Source organism: Oncorhynchus mykiss, chromosome 13 (genome assembly GCF_013265735.2).
Source record: "Oncorhynchus mykiss isolate Arlee chromosome 13, USDA_OmykA_1.1, whole genome shotgun sequence".
Lineage (NCBI taxonomy): Eukaryota > Metazoa > Chordata > Actinopteri > Salmoniformes > Salmonidae > Oncorhynchus > Oncorhynchus mykiss.
Window position 1 is genome coordinate 40994262 of NC_048577.1, and position 19660 is coordinate 41013921.

The 19660-nt window shown below is 43.2% G+C and overlaps 2 protein-coding genes across 3 annotated transcripts; both read right to left on the minus strand.

The window, feature by feature from the left end:
- Nucleotides 1-5608: 5608 nt before the first annotated feature.
- On the minus strand, nt 5609-7560 carry p2ry11 (purinergic receptor P2Y11). Of its 2 annotated transcripts, XM_036941093.1 has the most exons (3): nt 7266-7560; nt 6875-6907; nt 5609-6668 (listed from the first exon to the last, which is right to left on the minus strand). In XM_036941093.1, exon 3 carries the CDS (start codon nt 6575-6577, stop codon nt 5636-5638), a length of 942 nt encoding a protein of 313 aa, XP_036796988.1. In that variant the 5' UTR covers nt 6578-6668; nt 6875-6907; nt 7266-7560; the 3' UTR covers nt 5609-5635. The 2 variants fall into 2 exon arrangements, with proteins under 2 accessions (XP_036796988.1, XP_036796987.1); XM_036941092.1 differs by lacking the exon at nt 6875-6907 and having other exon boundaries at nt 7266-7542.
- A 41-nt stretch (nt 7561-7601) lies between these two features.
- On the minus strand, nt 7602-12190 carry ppan (peter pan homolog). The gene is made up of 12 exons (XM_021556239.2): nt 12018-12190; nt 11581-11751; nt 11273-11374; nt 10719-10769; nt 10363-10533; nt 10088-10164; nt 9758-9865; nt 9412-9535; nt 9015-9093; nt 8691-8820; nt 8448-8608; nt 7602-8329 (listed from the first exon to the last, which is right to left on the minus strand). The coding sequence occupies exons 1-12, from the start codon at nt 12030-12032 to the stop codon at nt 7875-7877; spliced, it is 1644 nt and encodes a 547-aa protein (XP_021411914.2). The 5' UTR covers nt 12033-12190; the 3' UTR covers nt 7602-7874.
- Between the last annotated feature and the right edge of the window lie 7470 nt (nt 12191-19660).

Consider the following 19660-nt stretch of genomic DNA (forward strand, 5'->3'; position numbering starts at 1 on the left):
ACCATCTACTGCATGTTGCCTATGCCGTTCGGCCATCGCCCATTCATATATTTTGATGTACATATTCTTATTAATTCCTTTACACTTGTGTGTATAAGGTAGTTGTTGTGAAATTGTTATGTTATATTACTAAATGGTCGGAACTAGAAGCACAAGCATTTCGCTACACTCGCATTAACATCTGCTAACCATGTGTATGTGACCAACACAATTTGATTTTGATTTGAATTTGAAATCAACAAATACCCTACCATCTAAACCTACACTTCACAAAAAAGTATATAATAATAATAAACAATATAAAAATAAACCACCACCCTGCTCCACTTTTTAAATATATTTAGTCCTACCAACAGCCTGAAAGGATGAGACACAACCACTTAACATACTGTAACTCTTCTGACGTCAAGTCTCGCACAACAAAATAAACCTCTCTGCAGTTGCCACCACAACCTCAATTTTCTGCGATTTACATTACATCCCTGCAGTACAGTTGATAACCATTGCTATAATTGCTAAAAATACAATCTTACTGAAACATATATCACTTGTTGGCCTATCCCTCTGTACTGGTACAGATCTACTACTTACGCCACTCCTCTCAGGATCCCTCCCCCTTGACCCATTTTCCTTCACTGCCTCAGCACATAACTACTGTAACCCTGGAAACATCAACTTGCCTCTCTTGCACCAGACATTTCTGATCCCCAGCCCCATCAGCACCCCTACAATTAACATGACTTTCCCCAATGCTATACATTTCTTTGTCTAATGCCCCATTCTGCACACGTCTCACACCTAAGAACCTCCCTCCTACACACACTGGGGTCACATGCCCGTAAGCAGGGTTCATCAACTAGATCACGGGCCAATTATTTTCTGGAGAGGAAGGTCGGGGGCCAGAACATAATTACAAATAATTTGTATATATGTTTTTTTAATCCGTTATTTTACCAGGTAAGTTGACTGAGAACACGTTCTCATTTGCAGCAACAACCTGGGGAATAGTTACAGGAGGGGGATGAATGAGCCAATTGTAAACTGGGGATTATTAGGTGTCAGTGATGGTTTGAGGGCCAGATTGGGAATTAAGCCAGGACACCGGGATTAACACCCCTACTCTTACGATAAGTGCCATGGGATCTTTTAATGACCTCAGAGAGTCAGGACACCCGTTTAACATCCCATCCGAAAGACGGCACTCTACACAGGGCAATCACTGCCCTGGCGCATTGGGATATTGAAAGAGTGCCTCCTACTGGCCCTCCAACACCACATCCAGCAGCATCTGGTCTTCCATCCAGGAACTGACTAGGACCAACCCTGCTTAGCTTCAGATGCAAGCCAGCAGTGGTATGCAGGGTACTATGCTGCTGGCAAAATCGACCGCAAGATAGGGGTGGTATACAGAAGATAGCCCTATTTGGTAAAAGACCAAGCCCATATTATGGCAAGAACAGCTAAAATAAGCAAAGAGAAATGACAGTCTGTCATTACTTTAATACATGAAGGTCAGTCAATCCGGGAAATGTCAAGAACCTTTAAACTGTCTTCAAGTGCATTCGCAAAAACCAGGCCATGATGAAACTGGCTCTCATGATGACCACCACAGGAATGGAAGACCCAGAGTTACATCTGCTGTAGAGGATTAGTTCATTAAAGTTACCAGCCTCAGAAATTGCAGCCCAAATAAATGCTTCACAAAGTAACAGACATATCTCAACATCAACTGTTCAGAGGAGACTGCATGAATCAGGTCTTTATGGTCGAATTACTGCCAAGAAACCACTACTAAAGTACACCAATAAGAAGAAGAGACTTTCTTGGGCCAAGAAACACGAGCAGTGAACAAGACCGGTGGAAATCTGTCCTTTGGTCTGATGAGTCCAAATTGTAGATTTTTGGTTCCAACCGCTGTGTCTTTGTGAGACGCAAAGTAGGTGAACGGATGATCTCTGCATGTGTGGTTCCCACCGTGAAGCCTGGAGGAGGAGGTGTGATGGTGTGGGGTGCTTTGCTGGTGACACTGTCAGTGATTTATTTAGAATTCAAGGCACACTTAACCTGCATGGCTACCACAGCATTCTGCAGCGATACGCCAACCAATCTGGTATGCGCTTAGTGGGGACTATCATTTGTTTTTCAACAGGACAATGACCCCATAAAAAGCTACTTGTTTTCGTAGAAAAAAGGTTTGTACCCGTAGAAAGCAATTTCCAGAAATCGTTGGCAGCCTCTCATTCGGCCATGTTGATACCTGCCTTACAAGGCTGCAGAAATTATAGTACGTAACCACCATCGCTTTCTAGGGGTACTACAAATCGCTTTCTACACGTGAGAACTTTTAGTATTTTTCTTGTTGTCAAAACCCTGCCAAAAGTCAGGTGACCTTAGCGCTTCCAAATATGGAGTTGCAGTTTTGCCATATCTGTCAACGTTCTAATGCATTATATTGATTTACAAATACAAATCGAAAGGTGTTTGTTTGTGGATAATGAATTGTATTTGTGGAAAGGGATTTACATTTGTGGAAAGGGATTTACATTTGTGGAAAGGGATTTACATTTGTGAAAAGTGATTTACATTTGTGGATTGGTACTTATTTGTACAGATCATACAAAATGCATGCTGTGTGTTCACAATACATTTGGCATGATATTGATCCCGTACTGCTGAGTCAAGGAGACAGTGCAGCAAGCGTGCACATTATGACAACTTTTTACCAGTTGTAGGTAGGCTATTTAATATGTTTTCCATAAAACATTTTAATGCACTAGAACTGATATAACGGCGACAAAGCATCGGAAAATAACTTTATGTGCTCTAGAGCTCTTTAGATAAATTCGCCCAGAGCTGGATTAAAGTAAACTGCATTCAAATGTCAACTTTTCCTATGGATAACCGTATCAAGCGAAGGGTTTTACTCATGCTCAGTTCTAGAGTAGCCTAGAATGGCATAGAAATTAATAGCCTACTTGATGGCCAACATATGCAAATGTCACCTATCATTCTCCACATTTAATGTCAGTTTCATAGAAGACAGTTTCACCATAAATTCCATTTCAAATTTCCACTCGGGCAGCACTCTAGAGTCCAGACTCTATACCCTAGAGTCTCATAGAGTCCAGACTCTATACCCTAGAGTCTCATAGAGTCCAGACTCTATACCCTAGAGTATCATAGAGTCCACTCTATACCTGCGCGGGTGGACATTTGAAATGGATGTTATGAGGAAAAAGTCCACTATGAAACTGACATTAAATGTGGAGAATGATAGGTTACATTTGCATATGTTGGCCCTCAAGTAGGCTGTTCATTTCTATGCCATTCTAGGCTGCTGTGACCTACCATTTGACACAGTACAATAAATATTTTGAAATGCCGATATCACTGGAGTCAGTGCAAATCAATTTGTGCCACATGTGTAGCCTACCTGGAGCTGGCAAATGTATTTAATAAATATAACTGCGTTTTTTGTTGTAGCCTTGTGTTATTATGCAATTCTTAATGGCCATGTTTAGTTAACTAAATTGGAAGTTATCAATTGTGATCATGGTCACAGCTCTATCGCGTAGGTATCATTCTCCACATTTAATGTCAGTTTCATTGTGGACTTTTCCCTGAAATTAGATGTTGGCCTTTCAGGGGCCGTAGGCTACCTGCATCTAGCTCAGCAAACAATGGCAAAGTTGAATTGCAACTTTAAACCCAGATTTTAGTCAGTAGCCTATGTCTATTGAAATAACAAGTCAATCTTGCAAGTAGGCCATTTATAATAGTTTGTAGTCTTAACATCTGGCACATAAAGAAGGCACAATTCTCAGAAAATAGCCTAACATTAGTTTTTTGAAGTTCGTCCAAGTGTTTCTTGCACATATTGAGATCATCTGTCCAACTTTCATCACTCAAACTCTCCTGTCGGATATATCTATAGTTATGCACATGCACAAATGGGATTTTTTAAAGAAAATAAAGCCAGAGGGTGGTGTGGTATATGGCCAACATACCATGGCTAAGGGCTGTTCTATTGCACCACGCAATGCAGAGTGCTAGAAAACAGTCCCCGTGGTAATTAGAGCAGTACAAATAAATGTTTTGTCATACCCATGGTATACGGTCTGATATATACAGTTGAAGTCGGAAGTTTACATACACCTTAGCCAAATACATTTAAACTCAGTTTTTCACAATTCCTGACATTTAATCCTAGTAAAAATTCCCTGTTTTAGGTCAGTTAGGATCACCACTTTATTTTAAGAATGTGACATGTCAGAATAACAGTTGAGAGAATGGTTTATTTCAGCTTTTATTTCTTTCATCACATTCCCAGTGGGTCAGACGTTTACATACACTCAATTAGTATTTGGTAGCATTGCCTTTAAATTGTTTAACTTGGGTCAAACGTTCCGGGTAGCCTTCCACAAGCTTCCCACAATAAGTTGGGTGAATTTTGGCCCATTCCTCCTGACAGAGCTGGTGTAACTGAGTCAGGTTTGTAGGCCTCCTTGCTCGCACACTTTTTCAGTTCTGCCCACAACTTTTCTATAGGATTGAGGTCAGGGCTTTGTGATGGCCACTCCAATACCTTGACTTTGTTGTCCTTAAGCCATTTTGCAACAACTTTGGAAGTATGCTTGGGGTCACTGTCCATAGACTGCTGCGCCAGTAGGAGCCAATCAGCATTCAGGGCTCGACCCACCCAGTTTACAATTATTAACTTTACTAACAAAATGTTTGATTGAAATGTAAACTGATATGACACATAAATGTCAAAATAACATGCAAAACGTACATATATATATATATATATTATTTTTTTTTTTACTAAACAGGTGGGGCTACTTGTCTGAATGACAGGTCGCTACTGCACCTACGATACTTCGCTCTGATTCACGTATATTTCTCCTCCTGTCTTTGTTCCTGCATACAGCTCACTCTACCATTCTTATTTAACAAACCGTCTCCCTTTCCCCCGCCATTTTTAACCGATTCAAGCTCACTCTATTTATTTCTCTCTCTTAAGACCTCCTCTGCCTCACTTTTTCTCTCCTTATGATAATACTGCACTTCTCCTCACATACATCTTGTTCTTGCCCTCTCGAGGGATGACATTTATCCAGCTGTCACAATCTCCATACAACCAGCACGAACCCCTCGGGATGTAACGCTCAACAGTGCATCCCACTTCTAAAGCAGCTACATCGTCTTGATGTTCCTCTTTATCAATAGCTACAGCGGCTCTTTTTCATTTCTAACTAGCGCGCTTTTCCATCCACCGTCTCCTAGGGCACAAAATGGCGGTTATATTAACTTTTTCTCCTGTGCTTTTGGTGTTCACGTTTTTCTCCTGTTCTGTAAGCTCATCAGGTGAAAACTGTAAGCAATGTAGGAATGTAGCTACATTTGAAATATATATTTTTTATGTTTTCAATTTCTATTATCCAATACTGTAATAATGAATATAGAAGAGGGCATAGTTTAGACTTTATGAAAGGAAACATGACCATCAGAACATTGGAAGGAAGTGCATATAGCTGCAGTTATTTACAGATAAGTCATCAACTGTGTGTAACACTTGCTTATCAGAAACACCATAAGTGCAAGCTTCCAAGGAGCAGAGAGAGCATCGTTTAATTCATGTATTATTCATTGCCATATCTGCTGAGCTCCTTCCACAGCAGGCCACTCTGATGTTATCAAACACAGCCATGTATAGCAGTGGATGGATGCACATGTTCAGTGTAGCCAGTCCCTTGGACACTTGGTAGGCCTTGTACTCCCAGTTGCAGACCGAGCCAAGTTTGTAAACCTTCTGGTAGAAATAGTAGCACTGGAGGAGGTGATAAGGCACAAAGGAAATGGCATACAGCACAACCACTGCAAACACCATCAGGGCCACCTTCCGTTTCTCCAGGGAGGTTATATTCACATTCCTCCACACCACCCTCAACACTGCGCAGTATGATGCAAATGTGACCAGGAAGGGAATAAAACACCCAACCACAGACAGAAAGACTTTGTAAAACAAGTGAGAGTATGCAACTGCATCACTGTTGGGGCAATAGGAGTAGGATACACAACAGGTTTTGTTGCTTCCCTCTGGACATGTGGAGGCAAACTTCAACACAGGAGAGGAGATGGCTGTCACAAAGATCCAGATGGCGACACTAGCAGCCTTGGCTTTGGCGGGGTTCACATGGTTCCGGCTGAAGAAGGGATACACAATGGCCACATAGCGGTTCACACTGATACACATGATGAAGTAGATGCTAACATACAGGTTGCAGGTGAAGAGGAAGCGTTCTATCTTACAGACCGCCACCCCAAACAGCCAGTTCTTGTCCTGCATGTAGTAGACTATGAGCAGGGGCAGGGTGAGGACATAGAGCAGGTCACTGATGGCCAGGTTACAGGACAGCACCACACCAGTGTGCCAGCTGTTCCTATCCCTGGTAGACAGGAGTCTCAGGGCAAACAGGTTACCAACCAACGCCACGCAGAACTCAACACCGTACACTGAAGGCAATAAATGCACCTGGAACTTGTCACCATGACAAGAAGAGTTGTGATCCATCATGTTTGTTGTGTATTGATTTCTGTGGGAGATTAGAAAATAGGAGGGGAAAAGGCTGTGCAAACTGGCTCCCAAAAGTGGTATTTGTTCATCTCTGTGGAAGAAAAAGGATCAAGATATTCATTATATTCTGTTCTGAAGTGGAGAACCATTCTTTTACGCAGTTCATCCTGATCCCCTAAGAGGAACTTTGCATTGTGCCAGCCAATACATCAGTCACAACAGTTCATAACATCAATCAGTATCATTCTGTCGCAATACATGTAATAAATTGATAGTATTAGTAGTGGTTTAAGATACCTTCAGAGCTGTTGTCTTATCAGAAATATACATCTGTGGTCAAAAATAAATAAAAACACTGCAGTTCTCCATACTCATTTATGCAATGGATAGCAAATAATAATCTAAAGTACCATGGACCAAGGTTGTGTAAATCTTAAACCAACAGAATGTCTGTCCAAAACACCCCACGGAGCCATAAACATGTTAAATATATATTTTGTATCTTTAAGAAAATCCACAAGACCGTTTGACGTCTGTCTACTCAACAGACACAAAAACCCGAAGTATGCACCAGTACTCAAAAACAGGCAGGTCAATTATAAAAAGTCACATTCACAAAATGTACACTTTACAGATATTTAAATGTATAACGGCAATGACCTCAGAATAAAGCCAGATTAGTACTTACTCATTGACAGATAAGGCTACAGTTCCTGGGGTAGATGTTCACAGAGACCAGTAGAACTTCCTATGATTGGTTCGTTACATGTAAAGATTTAAAGCAGTCACTTCCCTTTTTGACCTTCCGCCACCCTCACAAATCAACCCCTTCGTAGGCATTTTCAAGAAGTGTGACTAACACTGCATGCCCCTTGTTCTATTTGTAGCACAGTACCAAATGAAAATGTCACAACTCAAGTCGCATGCTCACCAGCCTCGGCTCCAGTTAACGCTCACACTTTGAGGTGAAAGCCTGTGGCAGAGACGACACGAGCCAGCCCCAAGAAAAAAAGGCTACACACAATTGAGCTGTACTTTGCATCCAGCAATTTATTTGCCAACGCTTATAACATTTATATAAACATGTTCACAAGGTACAAAATTACATCATTGCATTTTCATCCAGTCCTCCAGCTGACTTGTAGCAATAATTAAGTCATATCATGAAGGAATACATTCCTGTTCATGTTGATCAGAAACTGCAGACCACAATAGTGAGTCAATACTGCCATCTGGTGTTCTACCAGGGTAGAGCGCTCAGCATGCATCAGTCCAGGCTTTCGAAGGGTTATGAAGCTCAGCTCTTCCCCTTCCTCTGTTTGAAGCCCCCCTTCGCCCCTCCCGGACCCTTCTTGAAACCACCAGGACGAGGTTTGCCCTTAAACTTAGAACCCCCATCACCCCCAAATTTCTTTCCCCGCTCAGACTTTCCTCCAAATCTTTTATCCCTATCACCAAATTTCTTCCCTCCAAACTGTTTGCCCCCATCCCCAAATTTCTTTCCTGCAAACGTCTTGCCCCCAGGTGACATCTTTCCAAAAGATTTGCCCCCACCCCCAAATTTCTTTCCCTCTTTCCTGTCCCTGTCACCCTCCATTCGGTCTCTGGGTTTCCCTCCTGGACCAGACCTATGAGGTGACTTGGAACCATATTTGTTTTTTCTGTCGTCACCAGAGAACGGTTTCCTCTTCTTGAAGGGTCCTCCTGAGGGCCTTTCAGGTCTTTGCCTCCTCTTGGCTGCAGGGAACATATCTAGATGGGGGAGGGAGAACAATATAGAATGTGCTTTTGTCGGTCAAAGTAGCACAAAAATATAGTACAACAAAACACAAACTGTAGAGACTTGGTTCAGTACTGAAAGAGTACTTACCTTCATCTGGCTCCTCCCCTACAGCCTGTCTGTAGTACTCTGCCTCGTCGTCAGATTCAACAACCGGAGGCCTGTTATCCTGGTTTCCAGGATCCTCCACTTCAGGGTCATGCTCTTCCTCCTCCTGGCGCTTCCTCTTGATGCCTGCCATGCTTCTTTTCCTGACATTACAGAAAAAAACATCACTGTTCCACTCCAACTCAGTTGGAATGAATAGCAGTTACAATGTGCTATAACGCTCACTTGTTCTCCTCCCGTAACGCTTTCTTTTGGGCAACATCCTGCTCTTGTTTTTTCTTCCGTTCCTGCTTTTCTTTCATCTGCGCCTCTTTTCGGATCAGGATCTCCTGAAGCTCTTCCTCAGTCTTGGCGACTATCAGAAAATACATTGAGGGCCTGTATCAACATTTCACCATGACCAATCAACAGAAACAACCATTCTCGGTGGATGTGTCAGTAAGCGTTTACTTTTATGTTGTTGAAATATCACAGGTAATCATTGTTATCTTTTCATCATGTACATCCCATAGACATCTAAATCAACAGGAAACTGACAGGTGTACTTACTGACTGCATGGTAGAGTATGTTCCCCTCTCCCATTCCCTCCTCGATCTTCACCAGCTGCATGGTGATGCGTGGGCCAATCTGAAGAGAAAACAAACTGACGCTGTAGAAACCTACTAGAACTGTTTACAATGTCACATCAGTAGGATCAACCGCTGAAGGCACCATGGTGATAAATGTCAGGATGTGTCAGTAAGCGTTTACTTTTGTGAAATATCACAGGTAATCATAGATATCTTTTCATCATGTACATCCCACGGACAGAAAATGACAAGACAAACTGATGCTATAAACCTAGCATTTATAGTCACTGCCAACACAGGAGTAGACAATTCTATTGAAACGCTGGTTACAATGTAATATTATTAAGATCAGCCACTAAGTCACCATGGTAATCACCTCAGTCAGTCTCACAGCGCTCTGTTGAGACGCCATGTTACCACGCCCGGAGTAGATCTGTGGCAGTTCCGTTATGTTGTGATCTCCATCTTGCTCTGCTTCACTTTCTGAAAGATTAGCACCCCTGAAAGAAAGTTAGCAGGGTAAGAGAACACATAACAGCTGGCCAAATCAGAATTACTTTGTAGGTCGCTCACGTCACAGCCAACAAAGACAAGGAAGTATCACCCAAATAACTTTATGATACAGCTCAAATTCTTCAAAGCAATACCGAGAACCCAAACAGATCAAGTACAGCAGGAGATACTCTGCAGTCTGCTAGGACTACAACAACCAGGGCTCTTACTTCATCAGCAGCTCACTGATGTCCTCAAACTTGCTCATGTTGGGGAACTTTTCCTGCATCAGCTTCTTCACTCCTCTACTCATGCCCACAGGGACTACTTTCAGGCTGCTGCAGAGGGGGACAGCGAGAAGGACATGGTTGAGTGTGATCTGAACCATTTAGTCAGCTACAGGATCCTGCATGATGGGTGCATCAGTGCGTTTACTTTGAATATACATCACTAAACAGTCAATTCACAACGTGTCATCCTCTGAGCCCAAGCAGTCCTCCTATAGAGTAACCAAGCCACCTTGAATTAAAATGAGTGCACAAAACATATTGTATACGTACTAATGGCGAAATTCAATTTCTTGAGACACTGGATCGTAGTTCACCAAAACACATCTCTTTATGGCGTTGAGGGCTACCTACAAGAAGCAAACCTGTTAAAATGCATACTAACCCAATTCTCATCAATATAATAATAAAGGATAAAAGGATTGTGGTATATCAGAAAGCGTTTACTTTTGAGTGATCGTCACAGATAATCAGAAGACTATACTATCATCATATTTCACAAATCCTCAATCCAGCAAAAAATCCAGGTATTGCTGCCTTTGACATACCTTGTGCACATTGATGGAAGGGAACATGTTTTGGAACATGGTGGCCATAAGTTTGACATGCATGCCCTCTGAGCCAAAGTTATTGAGGACCAGCAGTGCATGATGTGTGAACTGCTGTTCATGCATTCTGTGCCTCTTCAGTGACGAGACCACATCTTTAATAAGGGAGTACTGAAAATGAGAAAGACCATATTCAGGAAAAGCAATTGAAGCCCAAAACCCTATATTTGCTTGTTTCTAGTATTGGGGCTCATCAGTGCGTTTACTTTGAACATATATCACCAAACAGTCACATCAAAATCTGTCATCCTTTGAGCCCATTTCTCCCAGTAAGTCATTTGGGTTTGTGTACTCACTTTGGTCACCCGGAAATGGAGCATAGGGCCTTTGGGCAGCCGAGCAAGCCTCTGGAAGAAAGAAAAAAAATCTCAAACACTCACTCATTTACCATTAGGACCTGGGAAACAGCACAACTGTAGATATTGATGCATCAGTGATAAAACATCTTAATCATGAATTCAGATATTCTCATAACTCAATCATCTGCATCAGCAATTGGATAACCAAGGAGGTGGCTGACGCAGCATATACTCCATTGATCAATAGTGATAAATCATAAAGATATTCCCTTTGAAAGGCCAAGGGTTTACAGAGCAGCTGTAAAAATAGGGACTGTGTCTACTGTTAAAGCCCCTCATAGTACAGTAAAGCAACATGAGTGTATTCATTACGCCGATTCTGTTGCAAAATAGTTTACTCCAAACATAAAAAAATAAAAAGTACCTCAGACAAAAAAACAAGAGTTTCTACTGGACAAATTCAAGTATGTCCCTCCCAGTTTAGTTTGGTTCTTAAACAGTCAAACGGTTTCAGAGATTAATACACCCTTGGAGTTGGCAGACTTATTTACCATGTTGACACTACTGGGCGTCTTGGTGAAGATCATGAAGTGTGTCACTCCCAGTGGTCCAGCTACAGCCACAAAGTCCTTCAGCACATTCTTCTTCCTCACCTGTCAATCACACGCAGGCAAGCCATCAAATCCATTATGAGCACATGTATGTACAGGCTCAGAGCAGTGCAAGATCACAGAATTATGATTCGTTTCATAAATTCACAAAATATATTAAGTAACAACATCTGGATTGCAGTAACTTCACTCTGATTCAAGTCCGTTATAAATACTAGTTTAGCGTTTCATGACATGAACAAACGGACCTTAAGGGATTCTGCAGTGAAGGGCTCCATGACCCGCCGCATGTCCTCAACTAGCTGACCGACATTCTTGCCGACTTGGCCACGGTGAAACACGAAGGAGTGAGGGACCGCACCGAACACCTCTTCCGCCACATGGTTCGCACTCAAACGTGACTTCTTCTGGTTTTTGGTCTGAAATTGAATTAACACGTTAGTTTTGCTGGCCAATATACTTTTCTACGTTACGAGCTAACGCAGGTACTGTAGCCGTTGTGGATGTAATCAGTTACAAATATTTTAATCATTGTTCAGATATTCTCATAAAAACATCATTTTATCCACCTAGCTACACGTCCACATGCCGATGAGACGACCTCCAATATAATTACAATAATCTGAATCTTGTCAATAACTAGATACTATAGCTAACGTTAGCCAACAACTACTTAACCGCTTACCTTGGACTTCCCCATACTGGCAGTTTAAGTTTGACAAAGTACTATTATAAAACGTCGTTGATGAACCTAGCTATGTAAAAATCGAGCATTATCTGCTATGCCTCTCCGTGTCCTCCATTTCAATCAGATACTGCTTTTCAACCACGTGGATCTCACTGCGCCGGCGCGGTGTCACATTGAAAAACGTTCGTCTTATTCAAATGCCCAACCAAACTTTTGTTCTCACCTCCCAGCATGTGTATTTGGCAACCAACCTGGTGTTGCTAGAGGAATTTAAAGAACATTTGCAATATGAAGTATAAAAGGTAAAACTTAATACTAAGGGGTCCTTATTACAGTGTAATTACATGTAACAGGTGTCGTAGTTAATTATAATAACTCAGTTACATTGTAATAACATGTAACTGGTGGTAATTGCAGTCTGTAATTACAGAGGTGTAACAACAAATGCTTGTACCATGTTTGTTACAAAGGGACAAGTTTCCACTAAATGTACTAATTTAGTGTTTAAATTCACCAATTTAGTGTTTAGTTTCTTCTCAGCTGCATCTGATTCAGTAATAACTGTCACAAGATTGTAATCTCTTGTGGACAGATACACTGGGTTTCCGAGATTACAACGGTTGGAGGCTCAATAGGCTCTAACTACCAACCCTTCAATCTGGATCAGGACGGTCAGAACTGGGAAGACTAGCAAAAACTAGAGCACGGGAATATGCTGGTAGGACTTGATGGGACAAGACGAACTGACAACAGACAAACAGAAAACACAGGTATAAATACACAGAAGATAATAAGGGACAAATGGGAGACACCTGGTAGGGGGTGGAAACAAGCACAAGATAGGTGAAACAGATCAGGGTGTGACAGCTATATATAAATCAACCTCACTGAATGGGGTCTACCATACGGGTGTCGTCCCAGATTATAATACAAAAATAATATATAATTAATGTTTACGCTACCCATTATGAAAACCCGAATCTCCTTGCCATTCAAGTAAGAAGATAAACCCACAAGTACACCACAGAATAACACAATCCAATTACTAGGTGTTAGACAGTATTTAGCTAGTTGAAATTAAGTGTATCTTTAGCAGGGGTGTAAAGTACTTATGTAAAAATACTTTCAAGTGCTACTACTGGTGGTATCTGTACTTTACTTTACTATTTATATTTTTATTACTTTTACTTTACTACATTCTTAAAGAAAATAATGTACTTTTTACTCCATACATTTTCCCTGACACCCAAAAGTACTCATTACATTTTGAATGCTTAGCAGGACAGGAAAATAGTCCAATTCACACACTTGTAAAGAGAACATCCCTGGCTATCCCTACTGCCTCTGATCAGGCGGACTTACTAAACACAAAGGCTTAATTTGTAAAAAAAAGTCTGAGTGTTGGAATGTGTCCCTGGCTATCCGTACATAAAAAAAACAAGACAATGGTGCCGTGTGGTTTGCTTAATATAAGGAATTTGAAATGATTTATACTTTTACTTTTACTTTTGATACTTAAGTATATTTAAAACCAAATACTTCTAGACTTTTACTCAAGTAGTATTTTACTGGCTGACTTTCACTTTTACTTGAGTCATTTCTATTAAGATATCTTTACTTTTACTCAAGTATAACAATTGGCTACTTTTTCCACCACTGATCTTGAGGGGTACTTACTTGTAATTAATGTGTACTTATATAGTACGTTACCCATCCTGACAACCTGGCCCAATTTTAAAGCTTCTGGAAGCACCATCCAAGTGAAAAAATGAACACACTAGTACTCCACAGAGTACATGTAATATCTGTATAAGTACAATGTAATTACTATGCGTTACACAGGATTTAGCCAGTTAAAATTAAGTGTATCTTAAGGTGTACTTACTTTTAATTATGGTGTACCTACAAAGTACGTTACCCATTCTGACAATCTAATCGTTACCCAAGTGGGACAATAAACACACTAATACACCACAGAGTATAACTATATCTGTAATATCTGCATAAGTACAAGGTTGTTGCTATTTGTTACACAGGATTGAGCTTTTGAAAGTGATGTGTAACTTTATAGTCACCTATGAGCAATTTCGATATTACGTATTACTCATTACCAAGTGAAAATACCTACAAACAAAAGATGAGCTTCTACTTTGGTCAACTTTATTGCAACATGTAAAATAAACTTACATTTCTTACAAAATAATAAGGATTTCTATTGTTAGATTCATAATTTGATTAATTATATTAAACAAAGATATAGGCCTACTCAATAACGTAAAGATAACTATTCTAGTGGTGACTCAAATCACATTTTATTGGACGCATACACATACACTATACACTACCATTCAAAGTTTGGGGTCACTTAAAAATGTCCTTGTTTTTGAAAGAAAAGCACATTTTTTGTCCATTACAATAACATCAAATTTATCAGAAATACAGTGTAGACATTGTTAATGTTGTAAATGACTACTGTAGCTGGAAATGGAAGATTTTTTAATGGAATATCTACATAGGTGTACAGAGGCCCATTATCAGTAACCATCACTCCTGTGTTCCAATGGTACGTTGTGTTAGCTTCATTAAATAGTACCCGCAAAACACCAGTCTCAACGTCAACAGTGAAGAGGCAACTCCAGGATACTGGCCTTCTAGGCAGAGTTGCAAAGAAAAAGCCATATCTCAGACTGGCCAATAAAAATAAAAGATTAAGATGGGTAAAAGAACACAGACACTGGACAGAGGAACTCTGCCTAGAAGGCCAGCATCCCGGAGTCGCCTCTTCACTGTTGACGTTGAGACTGGTGTTTTGCGGGTACTATATAATGAAGTTGCCAGTTGAGGACTTGTGAGGCGTCTGTTTCTCAAACTAGACACTCTAATGTACTTGTCCTCTTGCTCAGTTGTGCACTGGGGTCTCGCACTCCTCTTTCTATTCTGGTTAAGGCCAGTTTGCGCTGTTCTGTGAAGGGAGTGGTACACAGCGTTGTACGAGATTTTCTGTTTCTTGACAATTTCATGCATGGAATAGCCTTCATTTCTCAGAACAATAATAGACTGACGAGTTTCAGAAGAAAGTTCTTTGTTTCTGGCCATTTTTAGCCTGTAATCGAACCCACAAATGCTGATGCATCAGATACTCAACAAGTCTAACATGTGGAGACCATTCGTTCACCTACTCTGCGTCTCACAAAGACACGGCGGTTGAAACCAAACATTTCCAATTTGGACTCATCAGACCAAAGGACAGATTTCCACCGGTCTAATGTCCATTGTTCGTGTTTCTTGGCCAAAGCAAGTCTCTTCTTATTATTGGTGTTTTTTAGTAGTGGTTTCTTTGCAGCAATTCGACCATGAAGACCTGATTCACGCTGTCTCCTCTGAACAGTTGATGTTGAGATGTGTCTGTTACTTGAACTCTGTGAAGCATTTATTTGGGCTGCAATTTCTGAGGCTAGTAACTCTAATGAACTTATCCTCTGTAGCTGAGGTAATTTTGGGTCTTCCTTTCCTATGGCGGTCTTCATGAGAGCCATTTTTCTTGATGATCTTCTTGGCCTTCCTGTGACACCGGGTACTGTAGATATCCTGGAGGGCAGGCAGTGTGCCCACGGTGATGCGTTGGGCATACTGCACCACCTTCTGGTGACTGGAGAGCCCTGTGGTTGCGGACGGTGGAGTTGCCATACCAGGCGGTGATATAGCCCGACAGGATGCTCTCAATGGTTCATCTGTAAAAGTTTGTGAGGGTCTTAGGGGCCAAGACACATATATTCAGCCTCCTGAGGTTGAAGATGTGCTGTTGCACCTTCTTCGCCACACTGTCTGTGTGGGTGGACCATTTCAGATTGTCAGTGATGTGTACACCGAGGAACTTGAAGCTTTTCACCTTCTCCACTGCGTCCCCGTCGATGTGGATGGGGGCGTGCTCACTCTGCTGTCTCCTGAAGTCCACGATCAGCTCCTTCATTTTGTTGACATTGTGGGAGAGGTCATTTTCCTGGCACCAATCCTCCAGGGCCCTAACCTCCTCCATGTAGGCTGTCTCGTCGTTGTTGGTAATCAGGCCTACTACTGTTGTGTAGTCTGCAAACTTGATGATTGAGTTGGAGACATGCAGGAAGGAGCTGACTCAGATTTTTCACTAGAAAATGTATGCCAAACAGAAAACATTGATTACAAGTTTAACAAACCATACAACTCTGACAACTTTGAACAGTTTCTTTGAACAAATATCTGCTCTGAAAGAAGATTCAAAGATGTCTGCAGGAAGAATGGGAGGTCAGGAAAAACAAACAGCACATCCTCATTTAAGTAGTCTTTACCAAGTCGTGTATGTTTCCTGGGGCAGGAGGTAGAGTGTGGCTTCAGCGATGGCATTCAATAGTGAGTCCGATAGTGAAAGTGCTGTAGATACTAATGGGTATGCCTATCCAAGATTGAGGATGATGGATGAAGATGTCGCGTTTGAATCTGATGACGCCGGCAACAATGGGAAAGAAGTTGATGAGAATATTGGATTGACTACTGTCGCTAAAGGTCGGATAAAGAAAGCAACATTTACAGTTAAGATGCCGTCTAGTAGGCCTACTGCTCATCCCACCACTCTCTTTATGGATATGAATATGATCATCTTCATGGTGATGTATATACAGTGGGGCTAAAAAGTATTTAGTCAGCCACCAATTGTGCAACTTCTCCCACTTAAAAAGATGAGAGAGGCCTGTAATTTTCATCATAGGTACACTTCAACTATGACAGACAAAATGAGAAAAAAAATCCAGATAATCACATTGTAGGATTTTTAATTAATTTATTTGCAAGTTATGGTGGAAAATAAGTATTTGGTCACCTACAAACAAGCAACATTTCTGGCTCTCACAGACCTGTAACTTCTTCTTTAAGAGGCTCCTCTGTCCTCCACTCGTTACCGGTATTAATGGCACCTGTTTGAACTTGTTATCAGTACAAAAGACACCTGTCCACAACCTCAAACAGTCACACTCCAAACTCCACTATGGCCAAGACCAAAGAGCTGTCAAACAAAATTGTAGACCTGCACCAGGCTGGGAAGACTGAATCTGCAATAGGTAAGCAGCTTGGTTTGAAGAAATCAACTGTGGGAGCAATTATTAGGAAATGGAAGACATACAAGACCACTGATAATCTCCCTCGATCTGGGGCTCCACGCAAGATCTCACCCCGTGGGGTCAAAATGATCACAAGAACGGTGAGCAAAATAGAGCTGGGACCAAAGTAACAAAGCCTACCATCAGCAAGGGCATTGAAGATGAAACGTGGCTGGGTCTTTCAACATGACAATGATCCCAAACACACCACCCGGGCAACGAAGGAGTGGCTTCGTAAGAAGCATTTCAAGGTCCTGGAGTGGCCAGTCTCCAGATCTCAATCCCATAGAAAATCTTTGGAGGGAGTTGAAAGTCCGTGTTGCCCAGCAACAGCCCCAAAACATCACGGCTCTAGAGGAGATCTGCATGGAGGAATGGGCCAAAATACCAGCAACAGTGTGTGAAAACCTTGTGAAGACTTACAGAAAATGTTTGACCTCTGTCATTGCCAACAAAGGGTATATAACAAAGTATTGAGATAAACTTTTGTTATTGACCAAATACTTATTTTCCACCATAATTTGCAAATAAATTCATTAAAAAATCCTACAATGTGATTTTCTGGATTTTTTTTCTCATTTTGTCTGTCATAGTTGAAGTGTACCTATGATGAAAATTGCAGGTCTCTCATATTTTTAAGTGGGAGAAGTTGCACAATTGGTGGCTGACTAAATACTTTTTTGCCCTACTGTAAATGAATAGAGGATATATCACCATAAAGGTAGAAATATTACTTTTCCTTTGTCACGTTCTGACCTTTATTTCCTTTGTTTTGTATTTATTTAGTATGGTCAGGGCGTGAGTTGGGTGGGCAGTCTGTTTGTTTTTCTAGGTTTTGGGTATTTCTATGTTTCGGCCTAGAATGGTTCTCAATCAGAGGCAGGTGTCAGTAGTTGTCTCTGATTGAGAATCATACTTAGGTAGCCTGGGTTTCACTGTGTGTTTGTGGGTGATTGTTCCTGTCTCTGTGTTTGAACCAGATAGGGCTGTTTAGGTTTTCGCACATTTATTGTTTTATTAGTTATTTCATGTATAGTGTCTTTATGAATTAAAGAACATGAATAACCACCACGCTGCTTTTTGGTCCGCCTCTACTTCACAACAAGAGAACCGTTACAGAATCACCCACCACAACAGGACCAAGTGGCGTGGTAACAGGCAACAGCAGCGAAAAGAGGAATGGACATGGGAGGATGAGTTGGATGGTAAAGGACCCTGGGCACAGCCTGGAGAATATCCCCGCCCTAAAGAAGAGCTGGAGGTGGCGAAGGCGGAGAGGCACTGGTATGAGGAGGCAGCACGGCAGCGTGGATGGAAGCCCGAGAGTCAGCCCCAAAAATGTATTGGGGGGGGCACACAGGAAGTGTGGTGAAGCCAGGTAGGAGACCTGCGCCAACTTCCTGTGCTTACCGGGGGGCTGGAGAGACCGGGCAGGCACCGTGTTATGCTGTGAAGCGCACGGTGTCCCCAGTGCGGGTGCATAGCCCGGTGCGGTATATTCCAGCTCCGCGTATCGGCCGGGCTAGAGTGGGCATCGAGCCAAGTGCCATGAAGCCGGCTCTACGCATCTGGTCTCCAGTGCGTCTCCTTGGGCCGGCTTACATGGCACCAGCCTTGCGCACGGTGTCCCCTGTTCGCCAGCCTTCCTCCTCTCCAGCGCAGCCGGAGTCTCCCGCCTGTTCGGCGCTACCAGAGCTCCCGCCCCTCAGTCCAGAGGCGCCAGAGCCTTCCTCTCCAGCGTTGCCGGAGCCTCCCGTCTGCCCAGTGCCGCCTGAGCCACCCGTCTGCCCAGTGCCGCCTGAGCCACCCGTCTGCCCAGTGCCGCCTGAGCCACCCGTCTGCCCAGTGCCGCCTGAGCCACCCGTCTGCCCAGTGCCGCCTGAGCCACCCGTCTGCCCAGTGCCGCCTGAGCCACCCGTCTGCCCAGTGCCGCCTGAGCCACCCGTCTGCCCAGTGCCGCCTGAGCCACCCGTCTGCCCAGTGCCGCCTGAGCCACCCGTCTGCCCAGTGCCGCCTGAGCCACCCGTCTGCCCAGTGCCGCCTGAGCCACCCGTCTGCCCAGTGCCGCCTGAGCCACCCGTCTGCCCAGTGCCGCCTGAGCCACCCGTCTGCCCAGTGCCGCCTGAGCCACCCGTCTGCCCAGTGCCGCCAGTGCCGCCAGTTAGCCAGGGGCCGCCGGTGCCGCCAGTTAGCCAGGGGCCGCCGGTGCCGCCAGTTAGCCAGGGGCCGCCGGTGCCGCCAGTTAGCCAGGGGCCGCCGGTGCCGCCAGTCAGCCAGGGGCCGCCGGTGCCGCCAGTCAGCCAGGGGCCGCCGGTGCCGCCAGTCAGCCAGGGGCCGCCGGTACCGCCAGTCAGCCCAGAGGCGCCGGTACCGCCAGTCAGCCCAGAGGCGCCAGAGCCCCTAGTCAGCCCAGAGGCGCCAGAGCCCCTAGTCAGCCCAGAGGCGCCAGAGCCCCTAGTCAGCCCAGAGGCGCCAGAGCCCCTAGTCAGCCCAGAGGCGCCAGAGCCCCTA

Coding starts and splice junctions, on each gene's coding strand:
- p2ry11 (XM_036941093.1), bottom strand. CDS start 6,577: ATGATGGATCACAACTCTTCTTGTCATGGTGACAAGTTCCAGGTGCAT.
- ppan (XM_021556239.2), bottom strand. Junction 10,165..10,362: donor CTTCCATCAATGTGCACAAG/GTATGTCAAAGG, acceptor TGCTTCTTGTAG/GTAGCCCTCAACGCCATAAA. Junction 9,094..9,411: donor GCGCTGTGAGACTGACTGAG/GTGATTACCATG, acceptor TTTTCTCTTCAG/ATTGGCCCACGCATCACCAT.